This window comes from Rhinatrema bivittatum, chromosome 1 (genome assembly GCF_901001135.1).
Source record: "Rhinatrema bivittatum chromosome 1, aRhiBiv1.1, whole genome shotgun sequence".
NCBI lineage: Eukaryota > Metazoa > Chordata > Amphibia > Gymnophiona > Rhinatrematidae > Rhinatrema > Rhinatrema bivittatum.
In genome coordinates, this window is record NC_042615.1 from 573220279 (window position 1) to 573241803 (window position 21525).

Below are 21525 nucleotides of genomic sequence, written 5' to 3' on the forward strand. Positions count from 1 at the left end.
CCCCGATTTCTGATGACTTTGAAAATATCGTACGATGTTTTCAATTGTCAGAAATACGATTCACATCCCTATTTTCAGGTACTTGACAGGTTCTTATGGCCTGGATTGGCCACTGTTGGAAACAGGATGCTGGGCTTGATGGACGCTTGGTCTGACCCAGTATTTTCTGTCTAAATCTGTGATTTTTTAAAGTAGTTTCCTATCCAGATTCTTTCCCAGTCATAAGAGGTAGTTTGTAAGCTTCTCTCCATCCTTAGAGTGGTTTGCTTGCATTTACTAGTTTTCCCAATTCAGTTCCCAAATTTCTCATACTTATTTATTTATTTTATTTAGGCATTTTAAATACCATCATTCCAAAAGAAGATCATAACAGTTTACAAAATCTGCAGACATATTCATGGTCAACGGTCATATACTGTGTGTCAGCATTCACCTTCTGGTTCGATTCTGCATTGTACACATATTCTAGTTGATAATCATAACTATTCTAGGATATTAAACTAGCTACTATATAATCTATTTCATATTCATGCATTTTCTTGGTCAATCTAACAGTAAATACAGGTTCTAATCCTACTAACATTGTACTTCACATCATTTATTACTTATTGTTCGTTCCATTCACATTATCTCTGTTACTGATGTAGTTGTTATCAGTGTATTGGTCTTTTACGTTAAATCGTATGCTTTTCTATAGAGCCATGTTTCAGTTCATGCTTGAAATTCTTTCTGTTATCTTTTATCTGTTATCTGACATATTGACTCTGGAAGCAAGTTCCACAACTTGGGGCCTGCTATGGAAAACATTCAGTCTCTTATTTGAGTTAGGTGTGTGTTCCGAGTGGAAGGTACTTTAGATATCTTGAATAGATATCTATAGTTTCTCCAAACCTTTCCAACAGTGGAAGAGAAGAAGTGCAGAGGTGATATGATATAGATCTTCAGATATCTGAAAGGTTTTAATGATGGAAGAACTTTGAACCTTTTCCAATGGAAAGGAAACAGTAGAACTAGGGGTCACAAAATGAAACTCCAGGCGGGGTCAACTCAGAATCAATGACAGGAAATATTTCTTCAAAGACAGGGTGGTAGATGCCTGGAATGCCCTTTTGGAGGAGGTTGTGAAGACAAAAACAGTCAAAGAATTCAAAGGTGCATGGGATAAACACTGTGAATGGAAATAAAAGGGTGCATTGGGGTAACTTGCTGGTGCAGGAGTTACCACAAAGCCTTGATACTTTTGATGCAACTGCACCCATTGCTCTCTGCCTCAACAGCAGGGGGAAAAGGGGAATTGGAGTTAGACAATAACTGAGGGCCCTGACTTTTATGGTCCGGGAAACTGATAAGCATGGGGGTAACCTGCATAAGAACATAAGAACATAAGAAATTGCCATGCTGGGTCAGACCAAGGGTCCATCAAGCCCAGCATCCTGTTTCCAACAGAGGCCAAAATCAGGCCACAAGAACCTGGCAATTACCCAAACACTAAGAAGATCCCATGCTACTGATGCAATTAATAGCAGTGGCTATTCCCTAAGTAAAATTGATTAATAGCCATTAATGGACTTCTCCAAGAACTTATCCAAACCTTTTTTGAACCCATCTACACTAACTGCACTAACCACATCCTCTGGCAACAAATTCCAGAGCTTTATTGTGCATTGAGTGAAAAAGAATTTTCTCCAGTTAGTCTTAAATGTGCTACTTGCTAACTTCATGGAATGCACCCTAGTCCTTCTATTATTCGAAAGTGAAAATAACCGAGTCACATCTACTTGTTCAAGACCTCTCATGATCTTAAAGACCTCTATCATATCCCCCCTCAGCCGTCTCTTCTCCAAGCTGAGCAGTGGCCGCTACCCTTATTAGAAGGCATGGATTTACTACCCTTAACCAATAAGCCTTGATGCTTTTGATGCAACAGAAACATTGCTCTCCTCTTTGATTGCAGGGTGGGGGGAGGAAGAGGAATTAGATACAGATTACAACCAACACGGGCCCTGACCTTTACGGTTTGGGGTACTGGTACGCAGACATAATGGAAAAAAGCACAGGAATGCTTCTACGGCCAAGTCCATAAGCAAACTACATCAAGCAGCACTGTCTGAATTTTCAAGAAGGCTAATCACCCAGTATAAATGTTGCTAGCAGTAAACTTTTTTTTGGGTTATCATAAGGTTTGGGGATAACTGCACAGAGTGGCAGTTGTACCCTTAAGAGAAGCATAGGGGTAACCTGTATGGCAGATACTTTAACTGAGAGATGCAAGAATCGCTCTCCTCCTTCCCCTTTTCGATCCCCTTGATTCCTCCCACTTCCTTCGCATTCAATTTTCCCCAAAAATACACGGACATATTTGCTTGGGTAATAAAGGCCGCAGTTTATTATAAGACCCGAGCCCTCCAGAATTAACACAGTACAACATTTCAACCCCCCCCCCTCCTTTTGGCACCTATAGGGCCCTCCACCTCTTCCAGTGGTAAAGCTCCAGGTGTCGTAACCTCTGAGCATCGGCCCCCCCTCTTGCTCATTGTCCATCTCGAGTAACAGCCCCCCCGCGTTACACGAGATTCCCCTTTTTCTGATTTTCACCAAACAATCCAATACAAAACATTTTCTGGCCTCGGGTTTTCCGCCCACTGCGACAAATACAACAGTTTCAATATAACATTGTCAACAACAAATGGGAGGGTGGGTGGGCAAGCTCCACTTGCTGCCTCTGCCGCTCCTCACCCACTGCTCCCCTAATGGTCGCGACATCCCATAATACCCGATCACCCTGACTCCTTTTGAATTTCCCTCTCCTATTGGGTGACCTATAATTCACCTTTCTCTGCCTCTTTCCCTTTACCCCCCCCCCTATCCCACGTTCCACTCGCTTGCCTCCAGTTAAAGTCGCAGCGCGAGACTAGCTCGCGCTGCTTCCACTAACTGAGAGATGCAAGACTCGCTCTCCTCCTTCCCCTTTTCGATCCCCTTGATTCCTCCCACTTCCTTCGCATTCAATTTTCCCCAAAAATACACGGACATATTTGCTTGGGTAATAAAGGCCGCAGTTTATTATAAGACCCGAGCCCTCCAGAATTAACACAGTACAACATTTCAACCCCCCCCCCCTCCTTTTGGCACCTATAGGGCCCTCCACCTCTTCCAGTGGTAAAGCTCCAGGTGTCGTAACCTCTGAGCATCGGCCCCCCTCTTGCTCATTGTCCATCTCGAGTAACAGCCCCCCCGCGTTACACGAGATTCCCCTTTTTCTGATTTTCACCAAACAATCCAATACAAAACATTTTCTGGGCTCGGGTTTTCCGCCATAGAACAATAACAACTCCATTGTCATTGTTCCCCCCCACTGCGGCCCTTAACAGGCACAATGATTCTCTCCAAGCTTTCCTGAATTGTGTTGTTGAACAAGTCAATACCTACATCGGATAAATGTATCCCATCGGATCTAAAGTATCCTGGAATGACTTCCCAAGCCCACTCATGTTTAACCCAAAACCCTCCTTGTCCTTCCAACCACTTTCCTATTTGTTTGTTTAACTTCTTCACCCCTGTACGCCATAGTGGCCATCCCACAAATTTCAAACGTAGTATGATATCCGACCATCCTAACCGAGTCCCCGGCAGCGCATTCAGCAGGCTGCTGAAATCCTTTTTTATTATCAACAGCAACTCTTTGCAAGAACCTTCCCCGACATCATTCCCCCCCAAATGAATCAGCAAAACTTTAGGTAGTCCATTCTCCAAAACGCATGTCTGCAGAAAAGGCATCAGATTGTCCCATTTCATCCCGCGATGACTCAACCATCTGATGGTCCAATTATATACATCCAGTTCGAGATTGAGTCCATACGGCCTTTGTTCCGCTCTGATCGCCGCCCAATGTATAAAAGAATGGCCCGCTACCCAGACACATTCCTTCTCCCTTTGCCACTCTCTCCTTTCTGCAAAAAATAAACAACAATTAATGACTGCGCACCATCTGGAATTCCCTCCTGTATTCTCTACGGCTGGACTCCCATCTGCCGTTGAAGCGTACTATTATAGTTGTCCCTTAGTTTATTTATTAGTTTTTTGGTTTTTTTTTTTTTTTTTTTGTAATAATTTTTTTTTTTTTTTTTTATCTTCTCACATAACCTAAAAATGCCTTCGACTTCCACCTCCCTATATTTTGAATCTCGCGGCTCAACATTCCTCTCTCTGCCGCCGACGTTGCTGCCCCGATTCTGAAGGAATGCGAAGTAAAACGCTGAACATCCCAACCCAATAACCGCACCACTTTTTTCAACACCTGAACAAATTGATACACGGTCAATGGCGACCCATCGCTGTGTAACAAGAATAAACCACCTAACTTAGGCCTCCATTACACGAAGCGCTGTACAGTTCGTACAGGACATACATCTGGGTCACGTGCGAGAACCAACCGCACGTATTGTCCTTTTCCCAGCTGATCCACCTTGGAGCGATGTATGCAAATCGTCACAGCCCCACTACCGACCCATACACTCTCCGCCTTTAATCCCGAACTTGACGCATTTACCTTAGAAGAAGCTACGAGCTCTCTTACCCTCATTGCACCGAAAAACGCCAATACAAACGCCGTCTGAAACAAAAGTGCTTTGTAATCCGACCAACATACCCGAGGTAAACCCCTAACTAGCGTCCTCAGGTCTTCATAACGGATCGGCAGCCTTCTATCGGGTGATAGACCGTTATCTCTTCGCCATCCCCCCAGGATTCGTTTAACTAGAAAACTCGAAACCGCGGTACCCCAACCCTTCAGTTTTTGAAAGAAGGAAAATCCTGCAAGATGCGCCCGTACCGCTGTTAGCGAATACCCCCTACTCTTTGCCCACAGAATGAAGCTCACAATTCCTTCAGCGTTAGCTTCCCCACCCAACCAACCCGCATCCTCCAAATACGTGACAACGACTCTATGACCTCGAACATAAGCATTCCAAGTTGATGGAGCCACCGATTTTCTGATCAACGACCACGCTTCCCCCGACCCAGCTGCCACAGGTGCTTCGGAAACCGCTCTCCTTCCCAATTCGCTTCCGGCGCCAATTCTCGAAATTCCCGCCACTTGAAACGAGAAAGAGCGTCTGCGATTATATTCAGTTCCCCCGGCACGTGCCGTGCTCTAATAGTCACATTCAACCCCAAACATCTAAAAACCAATTCCCTCAGCAACTCCGACACTCTTGGACATTTAGCAGATTGTCTGTTAATGACTTGCACCACCCCCAAGTTATCACACCAAAACAATACTTTCTTATTCTCTAACTGTCTCCCCCATAAGCACAACGCCACAACTATTGGGAATAATTCCAAGAAATTAATGTTCTTAGTTAACCCTTCCGATTCCCAATCCTCCGGCCACCTTTCGGCGCACCACTTCCCCTGAAAGTACACTCCGAAACCCAGTCCCCCTGCAGCATCCGTGTATAATTCCAGCTCCTTATTGGACACCTCCGCCGATTGCATGATACATACCCCATTAAATGACTCCAAGAATGCCTCCCAAACTCCCAACTCTTCCTTTACCCTATGAGTCACTCGAATGAAATGATGACTGGCCCGCACCCTCACCGTCGTGCTGGACAACCTCCTGATGAAAGCACGCCCCATTGGTATTACCCGACACGTGAAGTTCAGGGCCCCTATGAGGGACTGCATCTGACGCAACGTCACTTTAACTGCCTGCCTAACAGTCCTCACCAACACTCTCAACCGCCCCACTTTCTCTTCAGGTAAACGCGCCTCCAGGGTTACTGAATCTAGTTCTATACCTAGAAATACAAGCCTGGATACCGGTCCTTCCGTTTTTTGCGCTGCTACTGGGACCCCAAAGATATCTGCCACCCTCAAAAATCCATCTAATTGCCTTTGACATAAATCGGATGCCGCCGGCCCTACAAACAAAAAATCGTCCAAGTAATGTAAAATCCCTGAACCCTCTGTACCTTGCTCAACTACCCAATGTAAAAAGGTGCTAAATGCCTCAAAAAAGGCGCACGACACTGCACACCCCATCGGCAAACACTTGTCAATATAAAACCCCCCGTCAAACGAGAAACCCAATAACGGAAAACACTTCGGATGAATGGGCAATAACCGAAAAGCAGATTCAATATCTGCTTTTGCTAATAAAGCCCCCCGTCCCGCTAACTGCACTAAACGAACTGCGTCATCGAAAGAGGCATAGCGAACAGAACAGAATTCTTGCGGTATGTAGTCGTTCACCGACCTACCCCTGGGATGCGATAAATTAAGAATGAAGCGAAACTTACCCGGCTCCTTCTTGGGAATTATTGCAATTGGGGACAAGTGCATACATCCATACGGCTGAGACACAAAGGGTCCCGCCACCCTCCCTAATCTGACTTCAGCCCCAATTTTTTCCCGAGCAATATCCTCATATTCCCTAACTGAACGTGCATTTCTCCCCTTCGCCCCACCCCCCGGTCCCTCATAAGGGATAACAAAACCGTCCCTGAACCCCTCAAATAAAAATTGGGCGTCCCTTCTCCTAGGGTACCGATCTAACCAAGTAATCATTGCTCCGAGCAACACTGGGGTCTCAGCTAACCCCAACCTCTCACTGTGATTTCCCTCCTCTACCTTTTTGTCCACTAGCCCCTTGCCCCCATTTAAGGGCTGAATGCGCTCCTCCACATATGGCACAGGCGTGTCTAAACTTGCAATCCGGGAACAAACAGACTGCCTTATTAAACCGCCAACAGGTATCGTTTCCCCCCCACTCGAGTCTTCCCTCCCTGCATGGGCTTGCCCAACTGACCTCCCGTCCGAAAGGAATGACCCCCACTACCACTAGTACCTAGCCCTCCTCCTATCCCTGAAGCCCCACTGCCAAAACCCGTCACTTTTGTCCCACTAAACCCTTTATACGTCATTTGGGTTAACCACAAATTAATATCCTGACCCCCCCACGACATCGCTTTATTCCCAGCCATCTTGTCTCGGAATTTCTCGTCGTAGTTGAGCCAAGCCCAACCTTCGTAATCCCGAAACGCCCCCAAGATGCTGTCCGCGTAAGCCAATAACGCCCCGTATTGGGATGAATCATAATGCCCAACAACACTAGCTAATCTTAAAAATCCCCGTACCCAGTTAATAATATTCTTAGCTACCTTAGGACTCCCTGACTTCGTGTGTTTCTTCTTATCCTTCTTTTTGCTCTTCTTGACACTTCTCCTCCCTTCCAATAAGCTAAAAATGTTAACGTACCGCCTCTTACGAATTTTCCTTCGCAGCTTTCGTGGCACCCCTTCCCACAGCTCTGCTAAGGTAGCACTGGCGGAATGTCCCGCCCCATGCAATGGTCCGACCCCCCACCCCGACTTGTAACTAGGGCTGGACGTGGATGAATCTTCCGATGAATCCGACCCGCTAGATGAAGAACTGGAAGATGTACCCCGCTTTCTCTTCTTCGCCTTATTTGCACTACTCCCCTTCGTTATAACTTTCTCACCTGGACCAATCGAAACTTTCAGTCCCTGATCCACGGCCACCTTCCGACCTCCGCCATTCCTTCCCTCACGTTCCTGACTATCCATCTCCTTCGAGAAATCCCTCTCTCTCCAGGCTTCTTGGGTCGACGTACCGGGACAATCTTCTTCGTCGTCATCTGCAAAGCAAGAAACCTCCCTACCTCTGCTATACAACTGAAGTTGTCCCCTGTTATCCTGATACTTACCCATAAATCCCGACGCCCCCTCTAAATCTTCCCATGGAGTCTGGTCGCGCCATGGCAATCCTGCCCTATCCTGCCCCAAACCAAAACCCGCCTCCATACTAGAAGCCCTGCCCCGCCCCAACGAACGCCCCCCAAAACCCTCACGCTCGGCCCAAGAACTCCTCCCCTCACCACCAAGCCCTACCTGCTGCCGAGGAACCTCGCTGGTCAACTGCCCTGCCCCCCCAGAGCTGGCCCCGCCGCTATTTGGCCATGCATGTGGCCTGCTAGGCGTAGCTGATAAGGACTTCACTCGCTGTGCCCTGCCTCCCCTGGATACAGAAGACTTGTGCTGTCCCCCACAGCCCCCTGCACCATCCGCCCTAGCAGCTCTGTGAAACGATTTTAATTGAAAAGAAGGCGCAGGGAGGAGGGAGGGAGCAGGGGGATTGACCCTCCCCCCTGAGTTGACCTGGGATCCGCGGCTCTTCACGAAGCCTGCTATGCGAGGGGTCCGAGTTGCACCCCCCCTGGTAGAGGAGGAACCTGGAGCGGCATACTTGCCGCTGGAAATCAAGCGACGGTCCCCGGGAAGGGGGGCCGAGGTGGCCTGACTGGGATCCCCGGGAAGGGCAGAATCGCGGGGGGGGGGGGGGGGGGGGGAGGAACCATCATCAGCCAGGAAGCTGAATGAGAGGGCGGACGCGTTGAGGGAAACCTCCGCCACGTCCACGTCGCTCAACGGGGCGCTGCCGGATGGGGAGGGGACAGGCGGGGAATAGCAAACCTCGGGCTCGGGGCCGCTCTCGCCAGACTCCTCTCGCGCGGCGACGGAGGAAGGTTGGACCGGGGAAAAGGCCGGCGCAGAACGGGCAAAGGCCTGTGAAGACGCAGCATGAACACGGGGAGGGGGGGGGGCCCGAGGCACAGCGCGTGCGCGTTGGCGAGGAGAGGCAGCAGGCGCGGCAGGAGCAGGCGAACCCCGAGAGGAGCCATGAGACCCGGCGGAGCGTCCCGTGGGGGCACGGGAACGCACACTCACCTTCTTAGGCATAGCGCCTGAGGGAAGGCGGCTAAGAAAGGTTGGACAAACTGGAAAATATTTATTATTAATTTATTTTATTTATTTATTTATTTTTTCTTTGTATCTTTCACCTACCCTATTGCTTAAAAATAGGAACTAGTTCCAGTGAATCTCCGAAAATATTTAAATCGATTTAACTGACATCCAATCCCACATAACCTACCATAAACCAAGCTCCACTTGCTGCCTCTGCCGCTCCTCACCCACTGCTCCCCTAACGGTCGCGACATCCCATAATACCCGATCACCCTGACTCCTTTTGAATTTCCCTCTCCTATTGGGTGACCTATAATTCACCTTTCTCTGCCTCTTTCCCTTTACCCCCCCCCCCATCCCACGTTCCACTCGCTTGCCTCCAGTTAAAGTCGCAGCGCGAGACTAGCTCGCGCTGCTTCCACTCATAAGAAGCTTGCTAGGCAGACTGGATGGACAATTTTGTCCTTGTCTGCTGACATTAATATGTTACTAAGTTACTTCTGGCACATGAATGGCACCTTGCAACTCTTCTCCATATCTTCGGTACTTGGTTGGCACTTTGCAGCTGCTCTTCAAAAACTTCAAGGATGATATATTAATTGATTAACACAAGATTGGTGCCACTTCGCTTCTCTTTTACCTCCTCCCTCCTGTAGGAACACTGAGTGAATGTGCCAGGCTCCTCAAACGTTGTGTGATGGTGGGCCTGAATTCCTCATCCTCTGGCATTCAGATGGACAAAACAAAATACTGGAAGCCCATAAAATGGGGAAGAGAGGATAAAAATCTTCACCAACAGAAATTAAAAAATAGAAACTTATCTCCTCTCCAAAAAGAGAGAAGAAAACATTAAAGCTCATAAGAGCAAAAGAAGTGCCTTGCTAGGTCAGACTAAGGTCCATAGAGCCCAGTATTCTGTCTCCAACAGTGGCCAGTCCAGGTTACAAGTGCCCACACTTGTAACCTGGGATACATGCTTGCTTTCCCAAATACTACCTGGCTAATAATTGTTTATGGCTAATAATTGTTTATGGACTTTTCCTGCGGAACCTGCAGGAACCTGTCCAACTCTCTTTTGATCACCACTATATTAGTTGCCTTGATTACGTTCTCCGGCAACAGATTCCATAGCTTGATTGTGTGCTGAGTAAAAAATTACTTCCTACAATTTGTTTTAAATCTTCTGGTTGCTAGTTTCATGGAGTTTCATCTAGTCCTAGTGTTTGAAAGAATAACGATTCCCTTTTTACCTGTTCCACCCACTCATGATTTTATAAATCTCAATCATATCCCCTCTCAGTTGTCTCTTTTTCAAGCTAGACAACCCTAATCTATTTAGCCTTTTTCCATAAGGGAGCTTTTCCATCTCCTTTATCATTTTTGATTCCCTTCTCTGTACCTGTTCAATGTCCGCTATGTCTTTTTTTGAGATGGGGCGACCAGAACTACACATAATATTCAAGGTGTGGTCACACCATGGATCTGTTCAATGGCATTATGATATTCTCAGTTTTATTTTCTATTCCTTTCCAAATAATTCCTAACAGTCCGTTTGCCTTTTTGACCCCCTCTGCACACTGAGCCGAAGATTTCAAAGTATTGACCACAAGGACTCCACGATCTTTTCTTGGGTGGTGACTCCTAACACAGCATCCAGCATTATGTACCTGTAGTTGGGATTATTTTTCCCTATGTGCATTAAATTGCATCTGCCATTTAGAAGCCATTTCCTAGTTTCACAAGGTCCTTCTGAAGTTCTTCACAATCCACTGCTTTTTTTTTTTTTTTAACAGCTCGAAACAATTTTCTGTCAACTGCAATTTTGGTCATTTCACTCATTGTTCCTTTTTCCAGATCATTTATGAATATGCTAAATAGCACAGGTCCCAATACAGACCTCTGGGGCACTCCACTAACAACCTTTCTCCGTTTGGAAAACTGATCATTTAGTTCTGCCCTCTGTATCCTGTCTTTTATACAGTTACCAGGTCATAATAGGACACTACTTCCAATTCAGTGACCTCTCAATTTCTTGAGAAGCTTCTCATGAGGGATTTTGTCAAATGCCTTAAAAAAAAAATCCAAATACACTATATCAACCAACAACACCCTAAAAAAAAATCTAGTAAATTGGTAAGGAAAGACTTCCCTTTGCAAAAAAAAATGTAGATTGATGTGGTCAGTCATTTTTGTTTTTAAGAATAGCTTCAACCATTTTGCCTGGCATAGAAAGGCTCACTGGTCTATTTTTTCCAGATCACCCCTGGAATCCTTTGTATTACATTGACCACCCACTCTAAATCCTAAAAGGTAGGATGAAGTGGGGGGGAGGAGAAACGGAGAAGTGAAACTAAAAATCCACACTGACTACAGCAGGCTCTGCTATTTAGTTACAGCAGAGAGCTGTTACCATGCAGCAGACCACAAGGGGGAGCCAAATACCAGGTGGCATGTTCCCTAGCACTAATACACTGCCTGTACTAAAGGACTTAGGAAGGACCTTGTGTTATTGTGGAAGCTTTTATTTCCACACAGGGATTTGTTTCTTTGTGTGTTTGGCTGAAATGCAGAAATAAAAAGGGTTTAGAAAAGATACGAATGCGTTTAGACTTCAGCATCTATAAAAGTCTGACTTTATTCTTGGGGTATGTATGTGTAAGACTGTATGTACAATCTGATGGATGGTATTTCCATGTAGCGCCCGTTCGTAGTGCTTTGCATTCTTGTTGTCAGGGGTCATTGCCAGCATTTGCCAGACTGATTTCCCAAAGAACACACTCATCTAGAGAGGGTTGGTAATATCAGATTTTTCTGTGTTTCACAGAACACAAGTTAGTTCAAAGCTGTTTCAGAAAGGAACTCACTCTGTAGCATCGTGCGTTAGTCTCCTTTCATTTCTCTCAGCTCTCGCTGGTCTCTCTTAAAACAATTTCCATGGCCAGCCCAGCACGCGCTTTCACAGGCTCACTGTGCTGCTGACTACAGAAAGCTGCAAAGTGTAGCTTCACTCCCAAACATTGGCATGTAAGGGGTAGTTCTCTAACTGCCCACAAACGAAAAGTCAGTTACCTGCAGACTTTAGATCAGGATACATGTACTTGGGGTAATTTTCTAAAAAAAAAAAAAAAAGATGCCAGGGCAGGTCAAGCAGCAGTTTCCACCTTGAACTTTTTACCTGATAGAAATCACCACTGTGTGTACTAGAGTTGCCAACTGTCCGGATTTTCTCTGGACAGTACAGATTTTCAAAGCAATGTCCGGAAGCCGGCCGGAGGGTTAAAAGGTCCAGAAATTGTCTGGATTTTAACCCTCCAGTCCAGCTCAGCAGGTGCATTTCAAACCTGTGCCTGAAGTGGCTGTTGCTTAACATCACAGCCAAAGTTGGCGCTACACTACTACTGAGGAGTTGCTTGCAGCCTTGAACACATCCCTTTTCCCTGCTGTCTTTCAGGGTTATTCTTTATTCTGCGATGTGCCAGTATTGCATGTGGTACCGCACGCTATACCGGCCACATCGCAGCGGTATTATTCTAATTAGGGGAATGGGAAGAGTGTGGGCAGCGTTTGGGCAGAGTTATCTCCCAGCAGCACTGTGGGCGATAGTTTTTCACATTATCGCCGGCAGCACCGTGAGAAATAAATATAGCAGAATGATGAATCCAGGGGTTTGGCAGCTAAGAGATCCCCCTCCTACCTGAGGCTTAACAGCTTGAGGCCTAGTGAGGGCCTTCATCATCTTTCCCGGCCATGGCCAACAGAAAAATGTGCAACAGGGCCTTCTACTTCTTCCCTATCTCACCCGCTATGCAACTGGGGGTATCGGTATCTCTTTCCGTTGGACAACAGTGTGCCATGCAACAGGAAGAGGCTCAGCAGGGCCCTTAGCATCTCCCCCCTCCCACTCACCCACCCTCCCGAGGCACAACAAGAAGTGGCCCAGCAGGACCCATCTACACTTCCCCTCCTGCTGTGGCGAAAAATGAAGAGGTTTTCAACATCTTCCTTCCGGCCCGTGGCAGTAACAAGAGGAACAGTGAGGCTGCCGGTGTGCTAAAGCAGAGGAGCATTGGATGAGAGAGCCTGCTGAAGGGGGGGGGGGGGGAAGGAGAGAACCTTTGTATGTTTGTGGGAGACATAGCCAGTGAGTGTGAGAGCCTGTGTGTGTGGGAGGGAGAGAAAGTGTATGAGGAACAAAGAGCGCCTTGTGTGTGTGAGCGAGAGAGTCAGTGAGTGTGAAAGAGCTTGCGTCGTGTGTCTATGGGAGAGAAAGCCAGTAAGTGTGAGATCCTGTGTACGGGAGAGAGAAAGAAAGTGTATGAGGAAGAAAGAATACCTTGTGTCTGTGGGAGAGAGAGCCAGTGAGTGTGAGAGAGCCAGCGTGTGTCTGTTGGAGAGAGAGCCAGTGAGTGTGAGAGGGCCTGCGTATGTCTGTGAGAGAGTGAGCCAGTGAGTTTGAGAGGGCCTGCGTGTGTCTGTGAGAGAAAGAGCCAGTGAGTATGAAAGGGCCTGCGTGTGTCTGTGAGAGAGAGAGCCAGTGAGTGTGCATGAGAGTTAACATGTATGAGAGAGAATGAATATATTACAAAGTCTGTGTATATGAGAGAGAGAGAGAGAGATAAAACAACCTCGGAGGGAACTTTCCTTCCACGTCCCCCCACCTTCCCCTCCCTTCCCCTATCTACCCCACCCCCCAGCCCTACCTAAATCCCCCCCTACCTTTTGTTGTGCAAGTTACGCCTGCTTGAAGCAGGCGTAACTTGTGTGCACAGCCTCGGCATCCCCCGGCACAGGCTGCAGTGCCGGGGGACTCGGGACCACCCTCCCAGCCCGCCCCTGAACCATCACCACGCCCCCAGACCGCCCCCTGACTCTGGACACGGCCCCAGGACAGGCCCCTGGACTGTCGACATGCCCCCGGACTGCCAACACGCCCCAGACACGCCCCTCCCGCCCTTTTTACGAAGCCCCGGGACTTACGCGCGTCCCAGGGCTTTGCGCGTGCCGGCGGCCTATGCAAAATAGGCGCGCCGGCGCTTGAGTGCCCTGTGCGTGTAAATCTAGCCCAAAGGCGCGCCGGCGCTCGAGTGCCCTGCGCGCGTAAATCTAGCCCAAAGTGTGCACCTTCTCTCTCTCTCGTTAATCCGCAACAGTCTCAAAATGACTGGAAATCAAAAGTTCCCAGGTATAGGGAACTGGAGTTATTTTTTACCCCTAATTTTTTGTAACTATTGGATGTTATTAGATGTGTCAGCTGTTTTAACATCTTTTATTGATGCTTCATACATTGTAAATTTTTTTTAATGTTATCAATTATTGGATGTCAGTTAATTCATTAACCTTTTTGAAATATGTATTCTTTTTATTTGTTTGGTTTCAATATTATGATTTTATATTTCTTGGTTTTATTTGTTTTATGAGGAATGAAAATGTTTGTTTTTTCCATTTTTGCTCTACATACAGAGGCTGGCTTGTTGCAGTTTCCAGTTCAGTTTTTGTCTGCACATTTCTATTTATACTTTATTGTCTCTTTATTCTTCATTTGGTGAGGGTCTGCTTGTGTTCTGTACGTGTAAACGAGGTGAGGTATTTTGTTAGCACTACTTTCTGTATAAGGATCTATAGAAGCTTGGCTTGTTCTGCTCTCCTAATAGGAGGTATATTGATAATTTTGGACCTGGTATAATATTTGTAGTGTTGCCTTTTCTTAGGTAGGTTTTTTTTAGTGTGGTTTTGGTTTGGGTGGTGTACTATATTGTAATTGTAATTCAGTTTACTTATGGCTTTCTGGTGACCAAGCCCACACCCAACACACATTACAATAGGCCTAATACCACATGGGTTCCAAGTGTCTTTTCTGCAAGCTTTTCTGGTTGGCACCACACCAATGCATGGAAATGTAAGATGAGTGTTGAGTGATATTTTTACCTCAGAAGACTGTACTTTGAAGGTCCTTTTCCATGTAAAATCTGGTACAATAACTGCATAATTTTTTAAATTGTGTATGTGGGGAGGGCTTGGAGGGAGAGGCTCACCCAAGGCTGTAATCTTTGCCTACCCCCTAGGACATCTAATATACTTGCACCGGACCTGGGATGACAGTGGTGGCCAAAGGAGTATGGTATAAGGTTAAAAAAAAGAGAAGTTTCTCCTAATGCTGGGGTTGGTAGTCGTTAAGTAATTGTGGTTTTCCTGATTGTTCTATTGGAATGCTATTGATATTTTTATATTTGGGATCATTTGGTTGCACCACATTTTGTGCACAATTTTCTAGTAATAAGACAAGTTATACAAGTTTAAAATAGTTGTGTGAAAGGACATAGGTGAAAATTTTACTCCGCACATCCAAGTGTTCGGAATTTTCACAGTTGAAAGTTGGCAGCCCTAGTGTGGACTTTCCCTTCGAAAATTATCCCACCAAAACTATCCATGCATATTTACACCTTCTAATTTGTGTAGGGGGTGAGAGTTTTTTCAAGAAAAAATATATGCATACTTTAAAATGATTAAAGCATGTGCTTACGTATAATCTGCACATCGAGGCATTATGTGTGCCCTTCTATCCACATACAGGCCATGCAATTTTGTAAGAAGCCATTTCCACAGATTAAAAAGAAGCTGTTTTGCATGCAGAAATGGCTTTGAAAGTGAGCTTCATGCTGCATATTCAGTTAGCCTCCTTCCTCTCCCATTAGGATCGTATAAAGGTTAGTGCCTGATGTTACTTAGTGGGATTTTGAAAGTCAATTAAAGTTAATAGAGAAGCCAAATATTGGTATTGATTAGTGGATATTCATGGTGTATGTATGGGGTGATCCTAAAATTTCACAGGCTTCCTATAGAAATGCATTGGAATAACAGAGATCCCCTTTCATCTTATTTCAATGCTGGGCATTTTTAACCTAGATGTACTAAACTATTCCATCTTTTAGAAAATGAAGCTAAGGAGAAAAGTAGATTATACCCATGTATACAAGTCTATTTTAAGAATGAGTACTGAGCTGATTTTGTAGGTCAGCCAATGCCAGTTATTAAACATATGTCTTTAGACCTGAAATTATGCTTGACTTTACTTGTGAGGGCAGGCAATATAATATATTTATACAACTTACTGACAATTACTAAGCATATCTTCATCTGAATTTTTCAGGATAAAGCAGGAATGGCATTTTATGCTCGAGTGCAGAAAGAGAGGCATCCCACAAACCGTGTATGCAAAGAATGGTTTCATAGACACTAGCCTGAAGCTCCTGGACAAAATCGAAGCCAATTCCCTGCTTTTCAAGGAGTCCAATTTTTTTGAGAACACAGAAAAAGAAAGAAATAAGTTCATTTTTGAACTTTTTGGGGAGGACTGGAAGGTAAATCTGTCTGCTTTTGATTTATTTTGTGCCTTGGTTTCTCATTTAAACTGCATGCTTCATTCATTTTCAAATTCTTGTGATTTGTGTTTGATATGAACTCTGAACTTCTGTTTTCTCATAGCCTTCATTTCCTTATTTATTTAAAAACTTCTAAACTGCCTTCCCGAACTTGAGAAATCAACCAAGGTGGTGTACAAGTATTAAAACATACATGAACAGCATACTCCTTAGGTAGGTTAATGAATGACAAAGAGGAGGTCGTTGATTGGATCATAAAGTGGAGGCCTGATACAAGGAAGACAATAACTGCCCAAACAGACAGAAAGAGAGAACATCAGTGGGCAATCAGAATAAGTTCAAGAAAAGCAGATATTTTCTTGCATCCAGGGACTAAAATCACAAGGAAATAATGCTTTTCCATTCTGGAGGAAACACATATATATACATTTTGATGACTAAGGGGTGATTTACTATGCCACAGCATTTTTCCATGGAGGGGGAAAATACCACGGGCCTTGGATAAACACTCTGGTGGCTTCCCCGTGGCATTTTTTTTCCATGGTATTTTTTTCTCATGGAAAACATTTGCAGGAAAAAAAATGCCATCTGAAAACGGGTAAAGATTTGTGCTATTGGGGCTCTCTTTCCCTGGGGCCATTATTTTCTTAAAGGGCCAAACTGGCCCACTGTGTAAAGCACCTTACCTCCACCCCGTCATCTCCAGACGCAGGTCAAAAAGTCACCAAAAATAAAGTTAAGTTGTGCAGCAATGCCCTGACCCACTATCTAAAACCCCCCCCCCTGCAAAAAAAAAAGATCCCCCTAGATGTCAGTCAGGTCCCCCTGAATCTCAATCAGAGCCCTCCCGCATACAAGCCAGCAAACCCTGAAACCCCCCCTCCCCCCCCCCCCCACCACACACAACCCTAGCCCATTCCCCAGGCCATACCTGGTAGTCTGTGGGTCAATGGCAGTTTAGTGGGATCTAGAGTGCCTTCAGGGCTCCGGGCCAGATGCCACCAATAGGGAAAATGGAGCCGCCCAGCCTTTGCCCTAGGCCTGATTGAGAACCAGGGGGCCCTTTTTGGGTTTGGGTAGTGGGGCAGAGTGTCACCATGTGACTTTTAACTATATTTTTGAAGACTTTGTGCTTTTGGCTTTCCTCTAGAGGTAGCGGGTAAGGATGGAGATGTTCACACAGTGGGAGGGGGCTGCTAGGGCCACCATTGACTCTTTAAATTTCAGCCCAGAGATATCGGGATGTGCCTTAGTGTCCCGATGCCTCTGAGAAAGTTAGCCACAGCTCCTGAGTTTTCAGAAAATAATGCAGGTTGCGTTTTTTGGAGGCAGAGTTATTTTATTTACATAAAATTAGGTATCTTATGAGCTGCAAAGCTTATGCACGCAAAGCAACTTATTTAAATATGCATTTCTTTGGGAAAATTATTGCATGAGATTGAAAATATCCTGCAATATTGCTGTAATGAACACAGTTTTTCATGTGTTAACTGCTGCTTGCAGCTTAGTTAATCTACCCCTGAGAGCAATAATACAATTCCCTGTGGAGTGTGCAGTTTTGCAAGCACAAACTACAAGCTTTTTTTTTTTTTTAAATTCTTTATTTATCATTTTAAATTTTTTACAAACTGAAAAGATTTGTAGACTTCACAATCAGATGTTTTCATAATGAAAAAATAATAGTCTATGCTTTACATTTCTTATCCAATTTGTGTTATATTACAAAACAGGAAAAATTAAATCATCAAAAGGGGGAAGAGACATAGAAGACTATTCTAAGAAATTCATCAAAAAAGAAGAAATATGGCCTTACATAGGATTATTTACCGGAATCTTTTACAATTACCCTCATCCTAGCTACCGGAGAAGAGGTGGATGGCTTGCGGGACAATATAAATTGCTGTATTTGCTCTGGTTGTGCGAAAACAAAAGGACTCATCGCCTCTTTTTAGGAGGCATCTACATGGATATCGTAGGGTGAAAGTAAAACCCAAGTGATGGGAGATAAATCAGGGTAGATTCTTATAACTTGATCGTAAAAGGTAACTGGAAACTTTCTGAAAAAAATTCTCATACCATCATTCACATCCTTGGTAGAAATAAATGAAACCAATAAGGTTTTCCTATCTAATACTTCTAAACTTGAGTTTTCTAGAAAATGTGTTAAGTTATGAGAGATAAGTAGCCCTGAAGTATTACCCACGTTTGAAGCCCTTTTATTCAAAAAACGACACGAGTTAACAGACGGCATTTTGTCCTCAGGAAAAGCAAGGGCTTCAATTCGGAAACACTTAAGGATGGTATAAGGAATTTCCCCAACAATTTGAGGAAAATTTAAAATCCGCAAGTTCAACTGACGGGTGTTGTTTTCTATAATCTCCAGTCTTCTAGAAGATGCAAGCTGATCCTTAATTATTGCGGAATTTACATTTGAAACCACCATTATTTTATTTTCTATCTCAGTTACTTCGTTTGTAAGTGTAGATGTTACTTGCTGAATCTCGACAATCTTTTGCTGATTATTGTAGGCAATAGAGTCTACTTTGCTTTCTAGTCATTTTAGGGAAATACCGAAGCCTGTCATCAAATCCCAGATAGCTTCTAGGGTGACTGCCTCAGGTTTTGGGGGTTGCAGCCAAGACTCACCCTGAATGCAGGCAGGCGATGATTCCTGGTTTCCGTCTGAGGAACTTACAGATTTTTCTCTCCCCAAATAGACTTTCGGTCAGACTGCCAGGTTGTCTCCAGCGCCAGCATTCGTCTCCGCTCTGGCGCCAGCAAAACTATCCACATATTAATCAGAGGCAATAATTTCTACACGGCGGTCAGGATCTCATCTCAACGCGTCTTTCCTTCACGACGCCATTTTGTTCTCCCTAAGCCCTATTGATTTTAACTATTTTCTTAATAAATTAAATTTCAAGTTTTGCCCTGTGTGTTTGTGTTATGACCACAGGCTGTGGCCGCCCGCGGCAGGCCCAACTCATGTCATGTCATGCCTGGCTCTCCATCTCCGGTACTCTCAGGGCGGTGGCCAGTCACCACCTCCGTGTTCCTTCCAGCTCTCTGCACTCCATGTGGTGGCCGGGATGCCGCCAACCAGTGCTCTCATCCTGGGCCTCTCTAGGTGCGTGTGCGCGCTATCTGCCCTTCCTTTAAAGGGCCAATGGCAGGAACTCCAGGTTCATCCCTTGCTGATGACATCACTGTCCCGGGATATTTAAGCCTCACCTCTAGCCACCACTAACTGACTTGGCAATGAGTTCCTTGGTTCCTTTTGGTGCCTTGCTCTCTCCACGGACCAGTTGCTCCTGTCGTCAGATCTCTGCGCTCCTCCTTCTGGGTTCCTGCCTCAGTACCTCCCATTCCGCAGGCCCTGGTTCAGCTCTACTCCATCTGGACTCTCTCTCAGCGCTTCCCGCTCCTCGGGGCAAGGCTCAGCGCAACCTTACCCGGACTCTCTCTCAGCGCCTCCCACTCCGCAGGTCCTGGCTCAGTGCTACTCCATCGGGACTCTCGCTCAGCGCCTCCCACTCCACGGGCCCTGGCTCAGCGCTACTCCATCGGGGCTCTCTCTCTCAGCACTTCCTGCTCATCAGGGCTAAGCTCAACACACCCTTACCTGGACTCTCTCTCAGCGCCTCCCACTCCATGGGCCCTGGCTCAGCACTACTCCTTCGGGGCTCTCTCTCAGCTCTTCCCGTTCCTCAGGGCCAGGCTCAGTGCAACCTTACCCGGCCTCTCTCTCAGCATCTCCCGCTCCGTAGGTCCTGGCTCAGCGCAACCAAACCTAGACTCTCTCTCTCAGTGCTTCCCGCTCCTCGGGGCCAGGCTCAAATCTACTCTACTTGTAATTTCCAACCACAGTGCCCGCTGCTCCTTGGGACCTCCACGGCTCTTCTCCTTGAGGACATTGCTACAGTGCCTTTTCTCTTCAAGAGTTGGTTCAGCGCAGTACTCCACCAGACTGTGTCTCGGCGCCCCACTCCTCTGCGCGCTGCCACTACAGAAGGTCCTGTCATCGGTTTGCCGTGTCCCAGGCAGTATCCCTGCGCTGCTACACTCCAGGCACCTGCTATTGCGGGTTCCTCGCTCTAGCCCTTATCCAACGCACTACAATTCGTGTCCCTGCATCTGCATCTCCTCTCCTCGAGGTCACTCCCTTGTGGTTCTGCTCTACTCCCTTCAGAGCTGCAGTGGCCTTGCACTCCGTGAGACTCTTTCTCCTCCTCCCTCCTGGAGTGCTCCTTTCTCGAACTGAGCCTAACCTCTCTGACACTCTCTGCAATCACTCACTACCCTCTCCGGGACCAGCCACACAGGGGCACTCATAAGTCCTGCCGGCCCCGGCACCCAAGGGCTCAACCTGCGGGGAACGAGGGTTGGCACAGGTGAAGTCCCAGCTTGCCTCTGTTCCCGGCCAGCCTCGCCTCCCGATGGTGGGGACTTGTGGGGCCCAACTCCTCAGGTAGCAAGAACCCCACCTCGGGCCAAGGGTCCACAATTCCCAACAGCTTGTCTTGATTAGACTTTGAGTTCTACTGAGCAGAGATGTTTTCATATGGTTATCTCTACAGCAGTGCATATTGAGTAGTGTTATAGAAGTGAGTAGTAGTTGCAGTTATAGAGCAGGCCAGTTGCTAGTCTGCAGCAGAGATACAACTTTATTGAATAGCTTATAACCCAGAAAAGAAAAGCAATCAGCTATTCTCCTATAAAACGTATCCCCTCTAGCTGCATCACTTTAAACACTCATGGATGAGCAGGAGTAATATCACCAACCTTAAAGGCACAGCCTCCCATTCACTTTTGCATGTTGACTACCAAATAGAACCCAATGGTCTATGTAGGTAGAAGTTAAGTTTCAACCAGACAGAAGTTAAAAATGGACCATACAGGACAGCATCATATATTTAATGAGGATTAATGTAATAATACTGTTTAGTAAATAGACTCCTTTCTGTTTAAGAATGCTTTTACCTTTTATTAAGAGTAAAGGGCCATTACAAATTTGAGACATTTTTGTCCAAAGAAACAAGAGAATTCCAATCAGGATAGCAAGATGGGTGAATCCTTTTCAAAGGAGTCAGTAAGGACAACAGAAAGTTTCAGTTGGTTATCCTCTCTGTCAAAAATAAAATTCTTTACACATGCCATTTTCTATTTGTAAAGGTTATGGGTAAAGGGTAACAGTTATTTGAGATACATTTTCACTGGGGAACATTGACAGCAGTATGAGTATTATCTGCAACAAGATTCTTACCAACCACCAGAGATAAAACCAGCTTTTCTTCAGAAGCATTTATTTATTTAACAGCTTTTATATACCGTCGCTAAGTGGGACCATCACAACGGTTTACATTTCATACATTGTGACA

At 45.8% G+C, this 21525-nt stretch overlaps 1 protein-coding gene across 3 annotated transcripts in view; it reads left to right on the top strand.

Annotated features, from left to right (window-relative positions):
• The window catches only part of LRRC2 (leucine rich repeat containing 2), a 285275-nt gene that overhangs the window by 45698 nt on the left and 218052 nt on the right, over window positions 1–21525 (top strand). For all 3 annotated transcript variants that reach the window (XM_029617985.1, XM_029618005.1, XM_029617994.1), the window contains one exon: window positions 15916–16126. In XM_029617985.1, coding sequence (XP_029473845.1) covers window positions 15916–16126 — 211 coding nt within the window. The remainder of the gene's footprint in view (window positions 1–15915; window positions 16127–21525) is intronic.